The 17,298-nt window shown below is 44.7% G+C and overlaps 1 protein-coding gene across 1 annotated transcript in view; it reads left to right on the top strand.

Annotated features, from left to right (window-relative positions):
- Nucleotides 1-17,298, top strand: part of ATRNL1 (attractin like 1) — a 545,834-nt gene that overhangs the window by 427,798 nt on the left and 100,738 nt on the right. Inside the window, exon 28 of the mRNA XM_036265661.1 lies at nucleotides 16,467-16,581. Coding sequence (XP_036121554.1) covers nucleotides 16,467-16,581 — 115 coding nt within the window. The remainder of the gene's footprint in view (nucleotides 1-16,466; nucleotides 16,582-17,298) is intronic.

Below are 17,298 nucleotides of genomic sequence, written 5' to 3'. Positions count from 1 at the left end.
CCGCCTGCTTCATCCGACCCCTGTATCTTAATTTCTTTGACTTCGAATTTAAAATATCTTTTAAAGCTGCCGTGGAAGGATCTGCCTCATAAGCAGCAGCGACCTGCCTCCGAGCGCTGGTATTCAATATCTGGATGATTCTCGGCGGAGATGCTCAGGAGCGAACAGTCCTTAGGGAAAGATTCTCTGCGGCTCCGCCCTGCCGGCTGCTGGGTGCTTCACTGTGCGCGGAACACGCTGGACTGCAATGGACCGGTTTCCTGTCTGGTGTTACATCAGTTGTTACTGTGCTCTCAGGAGCCAGCTGTCTGTTTCATCCTTCTGGTGTACCTCAAGAACCTGCTCCCCACAATCAGCATGGTACTTCAGCTTATCTTACCGTCATCCTTTTTATTGTGTTTTAGATGACATCATTTAAACCTTCCCATCCCTTGCGCCGTACTGTTTAGATTCTCTCGTGGTGGGATTATACCTCTACTTTTCTGAGCTTTTTGAAACAAGCGTACTTGTCTGAGTTCACAACTCACAGTGCCTCTCCTTTTGTGACCCATTTTCCTCATTTCTTTTTTTTTCCTTTATTGATTTTAGAGAGAGAGGAAGGGAGATGGGGAGTGAGATAGAAACGTTGATGGGAGAGAACATGGGTTAGCTGCCTCCTGCATGCCCCCCACTGGGGATCGGGCTCACAACCTGGGCATGTGCCTTGACCAGGAATTGAACCGGTGACCTCTTGGTGTGTAGGCTGATGCTCAACCACTGAGCAATACCAGCCCAGCAGCCTCCTTATTTCTTGCCCCCAAAGCTCTCCCACTTGGCTTTAGGAACTCACAGTGTCATTAGGCAAACCCCTATATTTTCAGCCTCTTCAACCAGTCAGAATATTCTCGTTGCCTTTTTGCTCTGATTGCAACCCGAGGGGCAATCCCTTTCCACAGTGGTTCCCGCAGCCCTTGTCCCAGGAGACCCGGAAGCAGGCCGTGTGCCCCTCAGAAGCCACACCATCGCTGCCTTCAAATACTTGATTTGGATTTGATTTTTCCTATTCTGATTCCTACCCTCTGTATGTGTAGATCACTATCGCTGTTAACCTGTACATCGAAAATTCTTTTATCTCTGCCGGGACCTCCAACCCACAGACCCTACCACTTCCTTCGTGGCCTTCATTTCCCCCTTACCCTCCTTGGTGTGTTCTTGTTTACACCCCGAACCGCCGGCCTGTCGTTCCCACCTCCTCTCTAATCTTGGCTCAACCCAGCTCGCCCAGTCCTCCGTCTGCTCCAGGCAGGCAGCAAAATGAGGTTAAAAAGCAAACAACAAAACCTGTGCTTTCACTTCATGCCCACAACGCCGACCAAGTCTGCATTTCCCGAGCCTGCTCAATGGTGTTCCTGCTGGTGCTGGAACACATGGTTCCCTGTCCTTCCCACAGCCATTGTCGTTCCTGCCACTTCTGCGTGGCTCCCGCCTGCTCTTGGGCCATGCTTCATTCTCACCCCTTAACGTGAACCCAGCGCTCTCACGCCGCGATCCCCTTTAACCTGCTCTGATACTGCTTGTCACCCTTCCTCTTGATGTCATGTGGCATATTTATTTGTTTTGTTCTTTTAAACTCATCTTTATTGTTGAATGTATTACAGATGTCCCCCCTTTCTTTCCCCATTGACCCCCCTCTTCCCCAATCCCGCCCCCCTCCTGCCTTCCCCGCCTTATCGACAGTGTCCATGGGTTATGCATATATGCGGGGAAGTTCTTTGGTTTATCTCATCCCACCCTCCCTCCCCTCTTCCCTTTGAGGCTCATCAGTCTAACAACCAATTTATACTTCTTAAGTCCTTCATCTTTTTCACTCAACCCCCCAGCCCCCACCCATCTGGCAAGCCCCAAAAAGTTCTCTGTATCTATGAGTCTGTTTCTGCTCTGCTTGCTCATTTTGTTTGTAGATTCAATTGTTGAAAGATATGTATTAATTGCCATTTTATTGTTCATATTTTTGTACTTCTTCTCCTTCAAGAAGACCCTTCAACATTTCATATAATACTGGTTTGGTGGTGATGAACTCCTTTAGTTTTTTCTTGTTTGGGAAACTCTTGATATGTCCATTGATTCTAAATGATAGCTTTGCAGGATAATCTTGGTTGTAGGTCATTGCTTTTCATCACCTTGAATATCTCTTACCACTCCTTTCTGGCCTGCAAAGTTTCTTTTGAGAAATCAGCTGACAGTCTTATGGGAGCTCCTTTGTAGGTAACGAACTGCTTTTGTCTTGCTGCTTTTAAAATTCTCTCTTTGTATTTAACCTTTGGCATTTTGATAATGATATGTCTTGGTGTAGACCTCCTTGGGTTCCTCTCGTTTGGGATTCTCTGTTTATTTGTTTTTTTTAATCATCCTTTTCCCCTCTCTGAAAGGAAGGGTCTTGTCTGTCTTGCTGGCTGCTTTGTGCTTAGTGACTGGAACAGCCCTATTCAAAGCATATGCTTACAAAGTATCTGCAGGATGGATGAATTACTTTGTCTGGTACTAGAAATTCTAAAGAGTATGGTCATGCTCTTGAAAGTTCTGACCACATTCCTGTTCAGTTCTCTGCAGGTCAGAACCAGACCATAATATCTGCTTCTTTGTTTTTGAGCCTGAGAAATGAAACAGTCAGCTATGAAGTTAAGTTAGGTGATATGATCTGTTGCTACTTGCTTGAACAGAACGAGATGGCCAGCAGACATGTAGCTAGTGTGAGGTTTGGATGAAAGCACCACCCTTGTGTTTTCTCTCATGGATGTCTACATTGTAGCACTACAGTTCTGTTATTTCAGATCACACCCTAGTACCTTCCATCAGGTCTCCATCCTCAAGGTTATCGATTCTACCCTGGTGTGTACCTTCTTGCCTCACTGTGCTGGGAGGCAATCTTAATCTGAAAGGCATGAAAAGAAACATACCACCCCAGAGGGTTTCGTTTGCTTATAGAAAGTACTTTTACAACCAAATGTGACTTGATCATTTTCTGGGTTAAAAAAATATTGCCAATGCTTAGAACATGTATGGGTATTTAGCACGGTGTCCAGTAACTGCTTTTGAATCCAACTATTCCTCTCCCCAAGGGAGTGCTCAATAAATAATAAGTGAGCAATGAATAATGGCTGCCATTAGTACAGAAAGCCCTTGTAAATGTGCAGTTTACCGAAAAGAGAATAGGACTTAGCAGCAAACACAAGGAATGGGCGAGGCTTCTCTGCCATGCCTTGGGACTCTTCATAAAACCTCAGTGATATTAATTAATTATCTCATCTATCACTGTGCCTGAATGTAAAATAAGGATGACCTCTTTGTCAGGAAGCTTCATGACTTCACAGAAAATAAGATACATTGAGTCATTTGAAAAATAAGTACTAAGGGTGAGCAGTGGTTACTCAGTTCTCCAGACTATGGACCAAGCCGTGAAGTGAGCACTCAGGTCAGATCGCCATCAGAGCTGTTAAACAAGGTAGGGAAATTAGAGAGGAAAGTCACGGTCCAGAAGAGCAAGCATCTTAGGCAGATGAGCAACGGCAGCGACACAGCCGCTTCATAAAGCGAGAAGCAGAAGCGCAGATGTCACCACCCTTACCTGTGCCGTAACATCACATGTGAGTCTAGCTCACGAGGGCATTTAAAATATATATATACAAAAATATATTTTTTTCCTCTATTGATTTTGGAGAGAGAGGAACAGAGAGGGAGAGAGAAATAAAACATCGATGAGAGAGAACATCGATTGGCCGCCTCCTGCGCGCCCCCTGCTGGGGGGCAGGCCCACAACCTGGGCATGTGCCCTGACCGGGAATCAAACCAGCGACCTCTTGGTTCATGGGGTGACATTCAACCACTGAGCCACACCGGCCGGGCTAACAAGAGCATGTTTTGTATGAGATGATGAAAACTGGGATGGGGCCGGGATGTACTTTCCAGATCCTCTTTCAGGACTGAGCCTCTGATTTTCATGGTGCCCAGCTGAGTCCTTCCCTCTGCTGGGGGAAGCTGCCTCCCCCAATGTTACGCCACCTCTCGGGGGACAGCCTCCATGCACTGGGACTTTCACAGGCCTGGCCTCTTGCCTCAGATTGATGCCACTCTACAGGACCACCCCTCTGTTGCATCTGCTTCCCAGATTAACTTTTCTCTCTGCCGTCACCCAGATGTTCTTCCTGAGGGCACTTCCCAATAAACCCACACACAGGCTTGGTCTCAGGGTCTGTTTCCTAGGAAACCTGACCTACAACATATACTATGTCTATATTCTAAGGAGCTGTTCTTATGACTATTTCCAGTTTTATGAATGTCATCAATTTCATGGCAATCACAAAACTCCCATAACTAAGTGAATTTCCCCATTGACATTTGCCACGCTATGTGATATGTGGCTTATTTCTCCAAGGGAAGTCATTCGAACGACCCCAAAATAGGGTAAATGCCCTGAGGGACCAGTATTAGTCACCGTTTCAGTCTTATGCTTCACGATCATTTCCAAAAGAACAGAGGACGATGACAGCCAATCAGTCCTCTCTGGCCGTTCTGCCAGAGGTCACATTGCGGCGGGGGAGACTGTATTTGTTTCCCAGGGCGGCCGTAACAAATTACCACAAACACGGAGGCTTAAAACAACAGAGATTGGTCTTCTCGCAGCTCTGGAGGCCAGAAGCCCGAGAGGAAGCCCTGCAGGTCGGCTCCTCCGGGGGCGCCCGTGGGAGGCGGGGGTCCACGCGTCTCTCAGCCGCTGGCGGTTGCCCACAGACCTTGGCGTCTCTTGGCTCGGGGTTGCATTGCTGCAGTGTCCGCTTCTGTCTCCACATGCCATTTTCTTCTGCGTGTCACCCCTGTAGGACCTCTCTGTTTATAAGGACACGAAGTCCACCCTCATTCCGTCTGACCTGGTCTCAACCAGTTACATCCGCCAAAGCCCCGTTTCCAAACACGGTTACGCGGAGGGTGGGCATGAGCTTTCAGGGGCTACTGCTCAACCCCCTGCAGAGATCAAGCGAGGAAACTACCAAGATCCGGTCCCCCCTTGGCACCTGACGTAGGCTGTGTCGCCTGTAATGAACCCAGCGTTCCTGTTAGAGAGATGGCGAGGAGCCACACCCTGGACAGAAGGCTCCTCCGAGGTGGAAGCAATCCCATGATTAGGACCGAGAGGGAGCTGGCCGAGCAGCAGAGTCAGACCAGGGGAAGGATCATTACAGACTCCGGCCATTAATTTTCAGTCGTACTGGAAAAGGAGGTTTGGGGAAGAACCAGATTTGGAGGAATATTTTATTCACTTTTACAGAGCGCACTTTCTAAAGCGAACTGGGGTGAGGTGGTTGAGTGAACGCCATCAGATCCCTTGAGGGAAGGGCCGGAAGGCACGCAGATGTGTTTCGTTTGGACACACAAAGAACCGGCCTGTCTCAGGATGAGGGTGGGCAGCAGGTCCGTCCTGGGGACTCCAGAGAAGCTGGAGTGTCTGCGGGGTGACCGCACGCGGTCCCGTGATCCTGCTGAAAGCATCCTCTGCCTACCAGCCTCGTCCTTCTTGTTTTTCCCCTTCGTAATTCTCTTGATTATCATTATTAAGGACATTTAAATCTAGTCAGTAATAGCAAACGAGGTGCTGGGGAAAGAGTCTTCCCAACGATGCAGAGACACACAGAAGCCCACGCAGGACCCTTCTCTAGGCTTCTCCATCCATAAGAGAGTTCTCTGCTCTGTGTAAGCGGAAAGCTGTCAGTAGAATATTTATGTCTTCTAATATCTTTTCACCCTGAACCTTCCTCCACTTGTATCCATGAGTTATCTTCTCTACAAACTGGAAGCTTGGTTCCAACTTCAGTGCACAGACACCAGAATACTGGTCCCACCTTTGAAACCAAGTCTGAGACAATGAAAGATAAAAGGTCAGGACGCGGAAGCCTCTCTCTCTGTCCTCCTGCTAATCACCAAGACAAAGGGAAGGAGAAGATAAGGGGGAGCCAGATAAAGTGGCTTTGGACCAACACAAATTGCATTTGCAAATGATCTAATATGAACATTTAAATACTGGCTTCTTGCCAGGTACTATGTTCAATGTCTTATCCCTTTGATCCTCAGGTAACCTTGCCAGATCGGTGTTATAAACTCTCCATTTCCCATATGAAGAAGCAGAGGCATGGAAAAGCTGAATACTGTGCCCAAGACTACATAAGATTTGAACCCAAGTCTAGTTCACATTGACTAAAGTCATTTGGACCTGATGAAATATTTCTAGACTTTATAATAAGACTGTTCCCACTGTTGTCGAAATTCTTGAACTCGGAAAGGCTTCTCTGCTTATAAACTTCAAGGGACGTAGGAGGGTGGTTGCGAATAGTCAGAAAGATGTGTGTGGTCCAGGGGACGGGTGATGGAGAAATCAGGCTTCGAATGATGCTGACTGGTCACACCCCAGCCACAGCCACAGGGAAGAAGGCATGGGGGAGGATGAGAAAAGTCCTCAGGAAGGTCACTTCAAGGTCGCATCATTTATGAGTTTTACACAAATGCCCTCGTGTTACCCGCTGGCATTGGTGATTTCAGAGAAAACAAGAAAGAAAAGAAAAGGAAAGAAATCCCTAGTGCTATGGCTATCATGTACTTATTCAAACATGCATTTACAACTTCATGTATCTTCAGCATACTGTGGAAACCAGTATTCATAATGGTGATCACAGGACATGAAGACAGTGTTAAATGATGTTTAGTATGTTTTAATCTGGTTGAGAAGCAGAGCAATGGATATTAAAGAGGTTTCACATTAATTTGAAAATATCCTAAAATTGCAGTGTCTTAGTCCTTATAGGGTTAATGTTAAGCTTCCTGGGAAAACTCTGTTATCCAGAATGAATGGATCTCTGAGAGATTCAGGTAGGTTTCACTGCAGAGTCATTTCATACATGTTTGTAGCAAGTCAGATAAGCAAGTCACCCAGAGATTTGTCCACCCTTTTGTTACTTGTAATAGGCTGTGATTGGTATAATCATCATGGTAAAAGTCATTTACTCTGCTGGATCTGTTAACATTTGATTCCTCATTAAGAATATTGCCATATCTGCACTTTTGTTCTTCTGCTGACAGTCAGTTTTTTACAGTGCTTCTTGATTTAGTTTTATGATTGAAGTTTCAGAAATAAATGTTTTAATTTAATGTTCACTCGGTGTAACAGCTCTGACCAACAGTTTAATAAAAGAGCACTATGCGTTCCTGATAGAGAAAGGTTGGCGGGCGGCCCTTGGGGATGACGTGTACCATGTCTCCATGACAGTAACCCAGGGGCCCACTGTGCTCCGCGCTTACCACGTTCCCTCTGAGCATCCAAGCAGGCCTTTCCAGCAGGTAGTGATAGTCCCAGGAATGGCCAGGAAGAGTGCAGAGGGGTGACGAGGCACCTGGATGTCACAGAGGGCCCCAGTACGCCTCCATGGTCTCTTCTCATCCCTGCCTACTGACCTCATCCTAGGCTCTATCCACAGTGACCTTCCAGCAAATTTCCAAATAGCCATGCATCTTGACACCTCTGGGTTCATGCTTCAACTTCTGCCAGAAATCTCCATCCTTCTTCATTCTCCTAGTGACTCCTGATCATCCTCTGCAAAGGAAAGTCCTTCCCCAGGAGGGCTGCCGGGACCTTGTCTGCCTCCCCTGCGCCCTGCCCCAGAGCTCTGCACAGAACTCAGGGAGCACATTGGGCTCTGCCTTCCTCGTAGGTGCAGGCAGCTGGGTCGCCCTGGAGGAAGCTCACCAGGGCAGACACCTGGAGCATTTCACCCCAGCAGGAGGCCTAGCTCATCTACCTTTTAAATCGACTTGATCTGTCCACTGCATTGCCAAGGTCACATTTCGCATTGACATGCAATACTGTGTTTTGGAATGGACCAGCCTGGGAGTGAATCCCAAGGTCTCGATTTGCTACCTTTCCTGCGTGTTTATGTGTATCTGCCATACACTGAGCTGCTGTTGGTACCTTTTCGCCACAATATTTAGAGATTGGTAATGTGCACAGTTGGGAAATGATAAAACATGTACCCACACACCCTTGAGTTAGGTGCCTGGGAAGGGGTACTCTGTGTCGTACATGGTATCAGTCACATCAGACTCCTGGAGGAAAGCAGGGAACAAGGAGGGGGACCAGGCAGAGACTCGGCCGTGGAGCTGATGTGCAGTAGGGAGTTTGGCATTGAGACCAGCTTCTCCCCACCCTATGAGCCTTCAGTCACATGCTCTCCCGGAAGCTGCATTTCTTAATCAGTGCATTTCACGCCATTAACAGAGATTCAAACATATGGTCCCTGCCCTCAAAGAGCTTCCTTTTGAGTTGAATGTACTCTTCAGATGGAACACAAAAACAATTCTAAAGCAAAAGAAATTGGATAAAATGGCATAATGATAGCAGCTGACTTTTAACAGTACTGTGTACCACACTTTATACATATGAAATGAGACTGTTTTTAAAGCACGTGATACACTCTGAAAGTGGAGTTTACAACTGGATGACCTTGGAATCTCAGAAAGAGCATATATTTATATGAACCCCTTCAGTCCTCATAGCGACACCGAGGAAGGTACTGTCGGTCCTGTTGTGTGGATGAGAAGCTTGAGCCACGAGGCGGCTGAGTGATCCGAGCAGTCGCACCGAGGAGGACAGAGGGCAGGCCTCGAGCCAGCCAGTGGTTGTGAAGGTCGTTCTCTTCATTACTACCCTGCGCTCCCTCCTACAAGTTATGGTTGGAAAAATGAGTTTCTTCTAATTATTGAAACGGAGGCGAGAGAGGAGGTCCAGGAGGACGAGGAAGGTTTCTCGCAGGCGGTGAATTTTCAGCCCAATCTGGCAGAAGCGGTGGGCGATGGCCGGTGGTCCAGGGGACAGGACGACCCGGATGAAAGACACAGGGCTGGGCTGGAGCAACGTGGGAAGTGAGCTGATGGGAAAGGCGTCCGTCTCTCACACGTCCCGGTGTTTTCTGAGGTCAGGAAGGTGGCCCCAATTTTAGAATTATCATAGAAAATATGTATCGTGGCCTGGCCGGTTTGGCTCAGCGGTTAGAGCGTCGGCCTGCGGTCCAGAGAGACCCGGGTTCGGTTCCCGCTAAGGGCACGTACCTTGGTTGCAGTTTGTTCCTGGCCCTGGTTGGATTGTGTGGGTGGCAGCCACTCGATGTGTCCCTTCACGTCGATGTTTCTCTCTCTCTTCCTCCTCCTCCTTCTCCTCTTCCTCCTCCTCCTCCTTCTCCTCCTCCTCCTCTCTCCCTCCCACTCTATCTGAACAAAAAATGGAAAAATGTCCTCAGGTAAGGATAAAAAAAAAAAGGAAAGTATGTATCGTGATTGGGTTGCTTCTTGCACTCAGCTATTGAGAAAAATGCAGGTTGTTAAAAGTCTAATTACGGCAACTCTTTAATAGAGAAGCTCTTTAAATTTTTGAAAAATGCTGTCAGGAATCAACTTTTAAAGAAAATCTGTTCAAAGTCACCTCCTATTAACATTCACATTTATGGGCCAACCCAGGGCACAGCATTCTTCTGTATCTCAAAGAGAGATAATATCCTCATTCCCAGGACCTAAATACCTGAAAGAAATAGGGAGCGAAACTCCAGCTATCATCATCCCGCCTCCCCACGTCAGAGGCACGTGATTAAAGTAACAGCAAAATCCAGTTAAACTAGATGTTATACTAGGGATATAAACCCTGAATGTATGCACGCATTATGTGCGTGTGCGTGCGTGCGTGTGCATGTGTGCGTGCATGTGTGTGCACGTGTGTAGTGAGAGATTTTGAACGTGGAGGTATTTCAACAAAAGAAAAAAATCTGATACGCTATGAAAATTAAATTTACAGTTAGAGGAACTTGGGAACCTCAGAAGCAGCATACTGATTCTGTGAATATTAGGTTTGATTCCTGTCCCTAGTCCCATGTCAGACTTTATACTGTCGTTGAATTTGTTTCTAATGCAGTTTAACCCTGGTTTTGAGAGTGTCCATCAGCTTAATTTCTTTTATTAATATGAATTCTTCTCCTAGCAAGTAACACCAACTAATGTATGGTTCCCTTTATCATTTTCACGAAAAGCAAGCAGTGAATGAGGAAAGAACGTGATTTCCATTCCCCCCACCCCAAATCTAATCATAGATCAGAGGCTCTGTTTTGGGGATCTGGAACCTTGGCAATGTTGACCCTGTGGGACTAACACACTTGAAAGGCTGTGAGCCAGGACCTTGGGTTGCTCTCATTCAACACTACGTCAGTTGATTCTATTTTACTCATGTGACTGAACACTAAGTGTCATATCATATAAACACTCATTAAGCTGTAAACACCAAGTCATGCAAGCTGTTGGAAAGGACTCATTTTTATTTATAGATGGGTTTTGATAAGGATGGCATTAAAAATGTTTTCGTGGGGAAATGCTAGAGTGATTAATGTGCAGTTGTTTGCATTTTTAATATTTCACTCATATATCAGATTAGTATTTGTGCACACTGTCAGACTTTATTCTGTTCTTGTCAAAACACTTATTACTGCTGACAGGTATAACATACCCACATTAATCCTTAATTCCTTCATTCAATTTTCTAATTGCTTTTTTGGCATGCGATGGTGGTCGTTTAGTCTTATGTGATGTATTCATCATATGATATAATAATGTGCTTTAAAAATTAGATGTGTCATTTAAAGTACCTGAACAGGAAAAATAAAAAATTACTAAGGATTGGAAATTTCAAATTCCATTGTACTTAAAGTATCAGATACTGGTATGTCACACATTCTGGAGGTTGTCCATAAATCACAGTCACAGAATATTCAGGGGACCGAAAAATCATCCAACCTATGTGTTCATTTTCTAGTTGGGGAAATTGACTTAACAACATGCCCAGGATCATACACCTGAACAGTGGTAGAACTGGCTTAGGACTCAGGTGTGCTGAACCTGGTCAAAAATGGGCAGGTATATGCATGACGCTTCTGAAACTGGTATCTTCAGTTGGTTCCTGCTGTTAATTGCCAAGGTGAGAGAATGGGAGAATCTTTGTCTTCTTATGCTATACTTTTTAACAGTATTGAACAGTGGGTAAGAACCAAGATACTAGAATCATACAGATCTAAGTTCTAGTCCTGGACCTGCATCACTAGCTGTATTACCCTGAGAATATCACCTGACATCTCTGAATTTCTGTTTCTACACACACACACACACATAACACAATAATGCATGTAAAATGCTTAGCACAGTAGTTGGTACCTAACAACTACTCAATAAATGTTAGCTAATATTTTTGCTTAATAAAAATTACTAAAGATTGGAAATTTCCAGTCCTTAGCCAATGCTTTCAGTATTTTGGTGTATCCCTGTACTATCCATAATTGGGATAAAATGGAATCATGCCCACCAATTATCTTCCCGTGTGACAATTAGATGTATTCTTTTACTCGCTCATTCACTTACCATATGCAAAATGTACTCTAGTCGATGCTATAGAAAAACAAAAAAGAATCCAACACGCTACTTCCTTGGAGGAGCAGGAATCTAATAGTGACACAGAGCGTGGACATCAATCCCTACAGTGAAAGATTGGGAGGCGCCCATTCACACGAGGTAGTATGTGCACCATCCCTGGGCATTTCAAACAGGAAGTGAGAACAGGGTCAGTAGAGACAAATGATAAACTGGAACTGCCCTCAGCATGTTCCAGGGGAAAGACAGGACCTTGACCTACGTGTCATTCAAGACGGAAAATGAAGGGGGCCGTGAGAGGTGCAACTGAAGAGCTGCCGGCGGAGAGACTGGGTCCCTCCGACCAGGGTGGGTCCCTGGCTGACGTGGCTTCGAGAGTGTGATTGTAGGGAGCTGAAGGCTGTAGGGAGGGTCTCTGAGACAGTAGGGGTATCGTGAGTGAAGAAGGCACTTTCTGGAAACCCGGGCACAGTTGTTAAATAGTGAGCACTTCTTGGACGAACACGGAGCTGGTGCAGAATGGACGGTGAGGTTTGATGTGTGCAGACCAGGGCTGGCAGCCCTGACTGTCGCTTTGGTCTCGGCTCTACAGGGACCGCACAGTGGCAGCTCGCAGACCATTTTGGTCCATAGACGTGTCCTTTCAGCAGCACAGAGAAAGAGAGACGGAGAAATGTAATGTCTTTTAAAAAATCTTGCACTTTCTGGTTCGCTATGGTGACCATCAGTTTTCGTCTTATCCTGTAAGTTAAGATAGTTTTCTTACCTATTCCAGACAGTTGCATAGTGATTACACGTACACGCTCAGAGGATAGACATCACTGCTCCAAATTCGGGTTTGGTCACCTAGTAGGTCTGCAGCCTCAGTTACGTTCCTTAAGTCTTTGAGCGTCAGTCTCTTGTTTCGTAGAAGAGCAACGGTCTCTGCCGCACAGGGTAGGTTAAACCCATGTAAACCACAGCATGAGACAAGGCATAATGCAAGGATTTAATAAATGTTAGCTTTTACTAAGCTACTCACCTGGGCCTTGAAGGAACGTGAGTTTACGAGCCCTACTTTGGAACTACTAAAAGTCTGTGAGAAAGGAAATAACATCTTTTTTATCTTCTGAGTCCTGGAGTATTGGACTAAACCCAACTTAGATCCTAAATCCTACTTAGATCGTAACGACTATTCCAAGGACACAGATAATCCTGGTGAACTTCAGTGTAATTTCTAGAAGTGAATTGCTCCTCCTCCACTCACTCTTTTTTTTTAAATCCTCACCTGAGGATATCTTTCCATTGATTTTCAGATAGAGTGGAAGAGAGGGAAGGATGGAGGGAGAGAGAAAGAACCATCGATGTGAGACAGACACACTGACTGGTTGCCTCCCTCAAAGCCCCGACCAGGGCTGAGGACAAACCTCAACCGAGGTACGTGCCCTTGACCAGAATCGAACCCGTGACTCTTTGGTCCGTGGGCCGACGCTCTACCGCTGAGCCAAACCAGTCAGAGCATACACTCACTCTTTGAGAGAGCTCCTGGAGGAGGAAGCAGATGAGTAGCCAGCTTGGCCACTGGTCCCTCCCGCACATCCAGCGGTTCTTACGGCAGCAGTTCCCCAGGGTGGATGGAATGGTGGCCTCACCCACGGACCGTCCTTGTGAATCTGAAGAACCGCAATTGTGAGCACCCTCAAAACTCCGGCAGCCTCTCTGGCAACTTGCTTGTCTTTAAAAATAGCTGAAATTTGGAAAGAGTTTAACATAGAATTGCTCCCCCCACAAAAAAAACAAACAAGGACTTGAAAATATGAGCAAAATAGTTTTAAAAACACTAGAGCAAACAAAGAGAATCTTTTGCAGAAGGCTGCCTGCCTGCTTTACAAACAATGCCGGCTAATTACATAACTGTCAGGGATGCTTTCTGGCAGGGCCTGGCACCAGCTTCCTGGGTACCGCAAACAAGAAGATGCCCAGAAGTAAATCCCAGTTGCTAAGTGCTGTGGGCAAACAAACGCAGGCCTTATCTCTTTCAGAGGCAGCCATGGAAAATGCATGATAAATGGCTCACTTCAGTAAACACGTTATGTCATTGCGAAGTGATTTTGATTCATGGTTATGTATTTATCACAGAACAACTGACAAACCTCAAGGTATCAGAAATATCGTTCGTGGGGTTTTGCTATTTTCTGTTACAAAATTTAAATGCTATCAAAGTGTTTTTGTTTGTTTTCCTTTTTTATTCGAAAATATTTATTGAAAGTGAGATTTGTCACAGAGTCTTTGGAAATAATTTTCTTAATTACGTGAATTCTTGCCAGAAGTGTCAAAGAGCTGTGCTAGTCACTAATATTTTAAATATACTGAATAATTCATACTTTTGCTATTATCCTTTTATGAAAATTTTATAGCCAAAAAGAGACAAGGTTGTAAGCCAATTTAATTTTAAAATAGAATTATAATCTCCTTTTGCATGGCTTATCAATGTAAAGAAAAGTCTGAAGTTTTCTGTATAATAGCCATAGAACTAAGAGTGAGAACATTGTCCAGCTGGTGTGGCTCAGTGGACTGAGCATCATCCCGTGGGCTGAGAGGTCCCGGTTCATGCCCGGTCAGGGCACATGCCCGGGTTTTGAGCTTTATCCCCAGTAGGGGGCGCGCAGGAGGCAGCTGATTGTTGTTTCTCTCACATGGATGTTTCTCCCTCTCCCTTCCTCTCTCTCTAAAGAATTAGTAAAACCATATATTTTTTTTAAAAGAGTGAGAACATTATTTTAGGAAGATTTTAACAGATGTGACTTTCATGAAGCATAATTCCTTTTGCACAGTCAAGTTATTTCACTACAGCCCTGGCCGGTTTGGCTCAGCGGTTAGAGCTGCAGCCTGCGGACCAGAGAGTCCTGAGTTCAGTTCCCGCTAAGGGCACGTACCTCGGTTGCAGTTTGTCCCCAGCCCTGGTTGGGGTCGTGTGGGTGGCATCCACTCAGTGTATCTCTCTTGCATTGATGTTTCTCTCTGTCTCTCTCTCCCTCCCTCTCTCCCTTCTACTCTATCTGAAGATAAATGTAAAAATGTCCTCGAGTGAGGATTAAAAAAAGAAGATATTCCACTACACGGTGTTTATCTGTTGCTGCGTCTCAGAAGTTTAAAGTATTAAGCAATTAAGCCATTTTCCACCTGAGATTTACAGTTATTTTTTTTTACTAATTTTTCTCTTCAGTTGGTGCTTGGGCATTAGCATTTTAATGTTTCAAACCTCTTAGAAGCATCAGAAGATCGCCTGGCGACAGTATCCACCCCTGTGCTGTCAAATTGTTTCTTGTTTTTCATATTCCTGAACCAACAACGACTGCTTCTCAGCGTTTTTTTTGCTTGTTTGCTTTATTTTTCTGTAATCCTAAAAGCTGTCCAATTTTCATTATCCATTATGTTAACGTGCCTCTGGAGATCTTGAAGACAGCCGTTACCGCACTGAGAGCTAAAGACAAAATAGCAAAGACGGCCTTGCCCAGTCGTAGAGATGATAGATTATTCTTTAGGTATATTAAAAGGGATTTGGGCATTTCTAATATGTCACCATCATTTAAATATGAATTTATTTTATTTTCTCTTAGTATATTTTAACCAATTGACCTTTACTTATACTTTGCATTTATTAAATTAGAATAAATTTCAATAGCCTTGAAATGTGGCTCCAAAATTCCTAGTATTTTTCTTCCAGACTTGGAATATGACAAACCTATCCTCTAAATATTTACATCATCAGAGAACGTCTGTGTACTTATGCTGATTTTGACTTAACATTTTCAAAAATAGTCTGTTAAATTAAATGTAAGCTTTAAAGTGTAAAACCATAAATCATGGAACCTGATCCAGGTGTTGCGACCTGGCTTCCAGCACTTCCTTGGAAGAGTCGTATGCCCCTTACTTCTAATACGATGGCCGCTGTCCCCGTTCTGCCGAAAACTCCCCAAATGTGTGTGTATGGGGATAAATTTAAAACATGAGATTTATGTTGCCCTAAAGGAGAAATTCTTTCTAACCACATAAAACCATTGCCACCAGAAATTTCCATCTAAGTTTTACATGAAAGGGGGCATATTTTACCTTTAATGCCTCAGTAAACTTTCTGGAAAAGGTAGTATTCTAAAATATTCCAGGTGAACGACTACACATGTCTGTCTGTCTTCTGAAGAGTTCAGATGTCATCAGTGGAAGAAAAAACTAGCCCTTTGTTTTAATAATTAAAGCAGTGGTATGTTTTCTTCTGTTTAATTTTGCTTAGATGTTGCTTTGATATAGCAACCGTATCTCACCTGCAGCTTTTTGAGAGAAGTAGCCCAAACCACCATTTCTACTCTAAAAAGATATCCAAACCATGGAGAGAGTGAGAAGATGGGTAGTTGCAGGGATGCAGAGATGGAGCACAGGGATTTTTAGGGCAGGGAAACGACCTGTATGATATTGTGACAGTGGATACATGTCATTGTGCATGTGTCCAGACCACCCAGTGTGAACCCGAACGTCAACTGTGCACTCTGGGTGATTATGACGCGTCCGTGCGGGCTCATCGATTGGGAGAGTCCCACTCTGGTGGAGGACGTTGATAATGGGGGGTAGGCTATGAATACATGGGGGCAGTAGATACAGGGGAAATCTCTGCACCTCCTCTCAATTTCACTGTGAACCAAAATCTTCTTTTAAAAAGTCTATTAAAGGGGGAAAAAAGCTAAAAATAGAGCACAGCAAAGAATACTTTTCAAAAATTGCAAAAATATGTACCATATATAACTCTTCAAGAAAGGTGTTTTAAATATTAATGACCACCTCTACAAAAAACATGCATATTATTACAGTAAAATATTTAATTAAACTATTTGAAATGCACATGGTGTGTCCCAGCCACTGGGAATGTCCAGTTTAGCTGATTGAAGCCCAGAGAGAACTGTGAAATGACAGTGTCATGTCAAAGATGTGAGTTGAAAATGAGTTTCCTTTTTCAGGGGGCGCCCAAACCCATCGCCGTTGAGCCATGTGCCGGGAACAGAGCTGCGGTTCTGACTGTGTTTCTGTGTCTCCCGCGAGGATCGTCAGGTGCTCCTCCCCCTGGGCAGTCAGGTAAGATGACCCGTGGACCACCAGCGGTTTAAGCAAAACATGTTGACTGAACGGAAGAAATAAACAATACTACCAAACAGCACGGTACAAACGCATACATGGTTCTCGAGTGGTCAAATTTTATTCAGCTACACACTTTTCCCCAAATATCTAGATGTTTGCATTGTTATCAGTTAGATTTGCCAGTGTGTCTCTTGGAAATGCATGTTGAACATGTATCCGTTTGTATAATCTACACACATACATGTGCTCATCCCCCTCCCCCAATTTGGTGTTGTAATTACAATGAGAAATCTCACTTGCAGGGCAAACAAGTTCCTGACCCTTTGGAGCAGTTTTTTTTTTTTCCTTCCTGGTACATCCATCATACAGGGTACTAAAGTATACGTGTGATTAGAAGTTTGCTTTATAAATATGGAACCAAATTATGGAACTTACTTGCATGTTTGGAATGTTTTAGCAGCATCAAGATGATAGCTTGATGCAACCATATCACTATGATCAAGGTGTGTTCTTGTCAGCACCAGTCAGGTGGAGTTCATGGGCCGGGGGGAACCCTCTCCTTTAGGTAGGCATAGCCAATTGCCCTCCGATTCCCCTTGTCAGACATGAAAAGTGTATTTTGACTTGTGGGGCAACTAACCATATGTATCCTCCTAAAGGCTGTCTCATTGCTGTGATGTTGTCCATATTGCAAACATGCTCAGTGTTGAGTGT

This window comes from Molossus molossus, unplaced genomic scaffold, assembly GCF_014108415.1.
Source record: "Molossus molossus isolate mMolMol1 unplaced genomic scaffold, mMolMol1.p scaffold_m16_p_17, whole genome shotgun sequence".
Taxonomy (NCBI): domain Eukaryota; kingdom Metazoa; phylum Chordata; class Mammalia; order Chiroptera; family Molossidae; genus Molossus; species Molossus molossus.
Note: the sequence above shows the minus strand (reverse complement) of the source record. Positions and strands in the feature narration are given on the sequence as shown.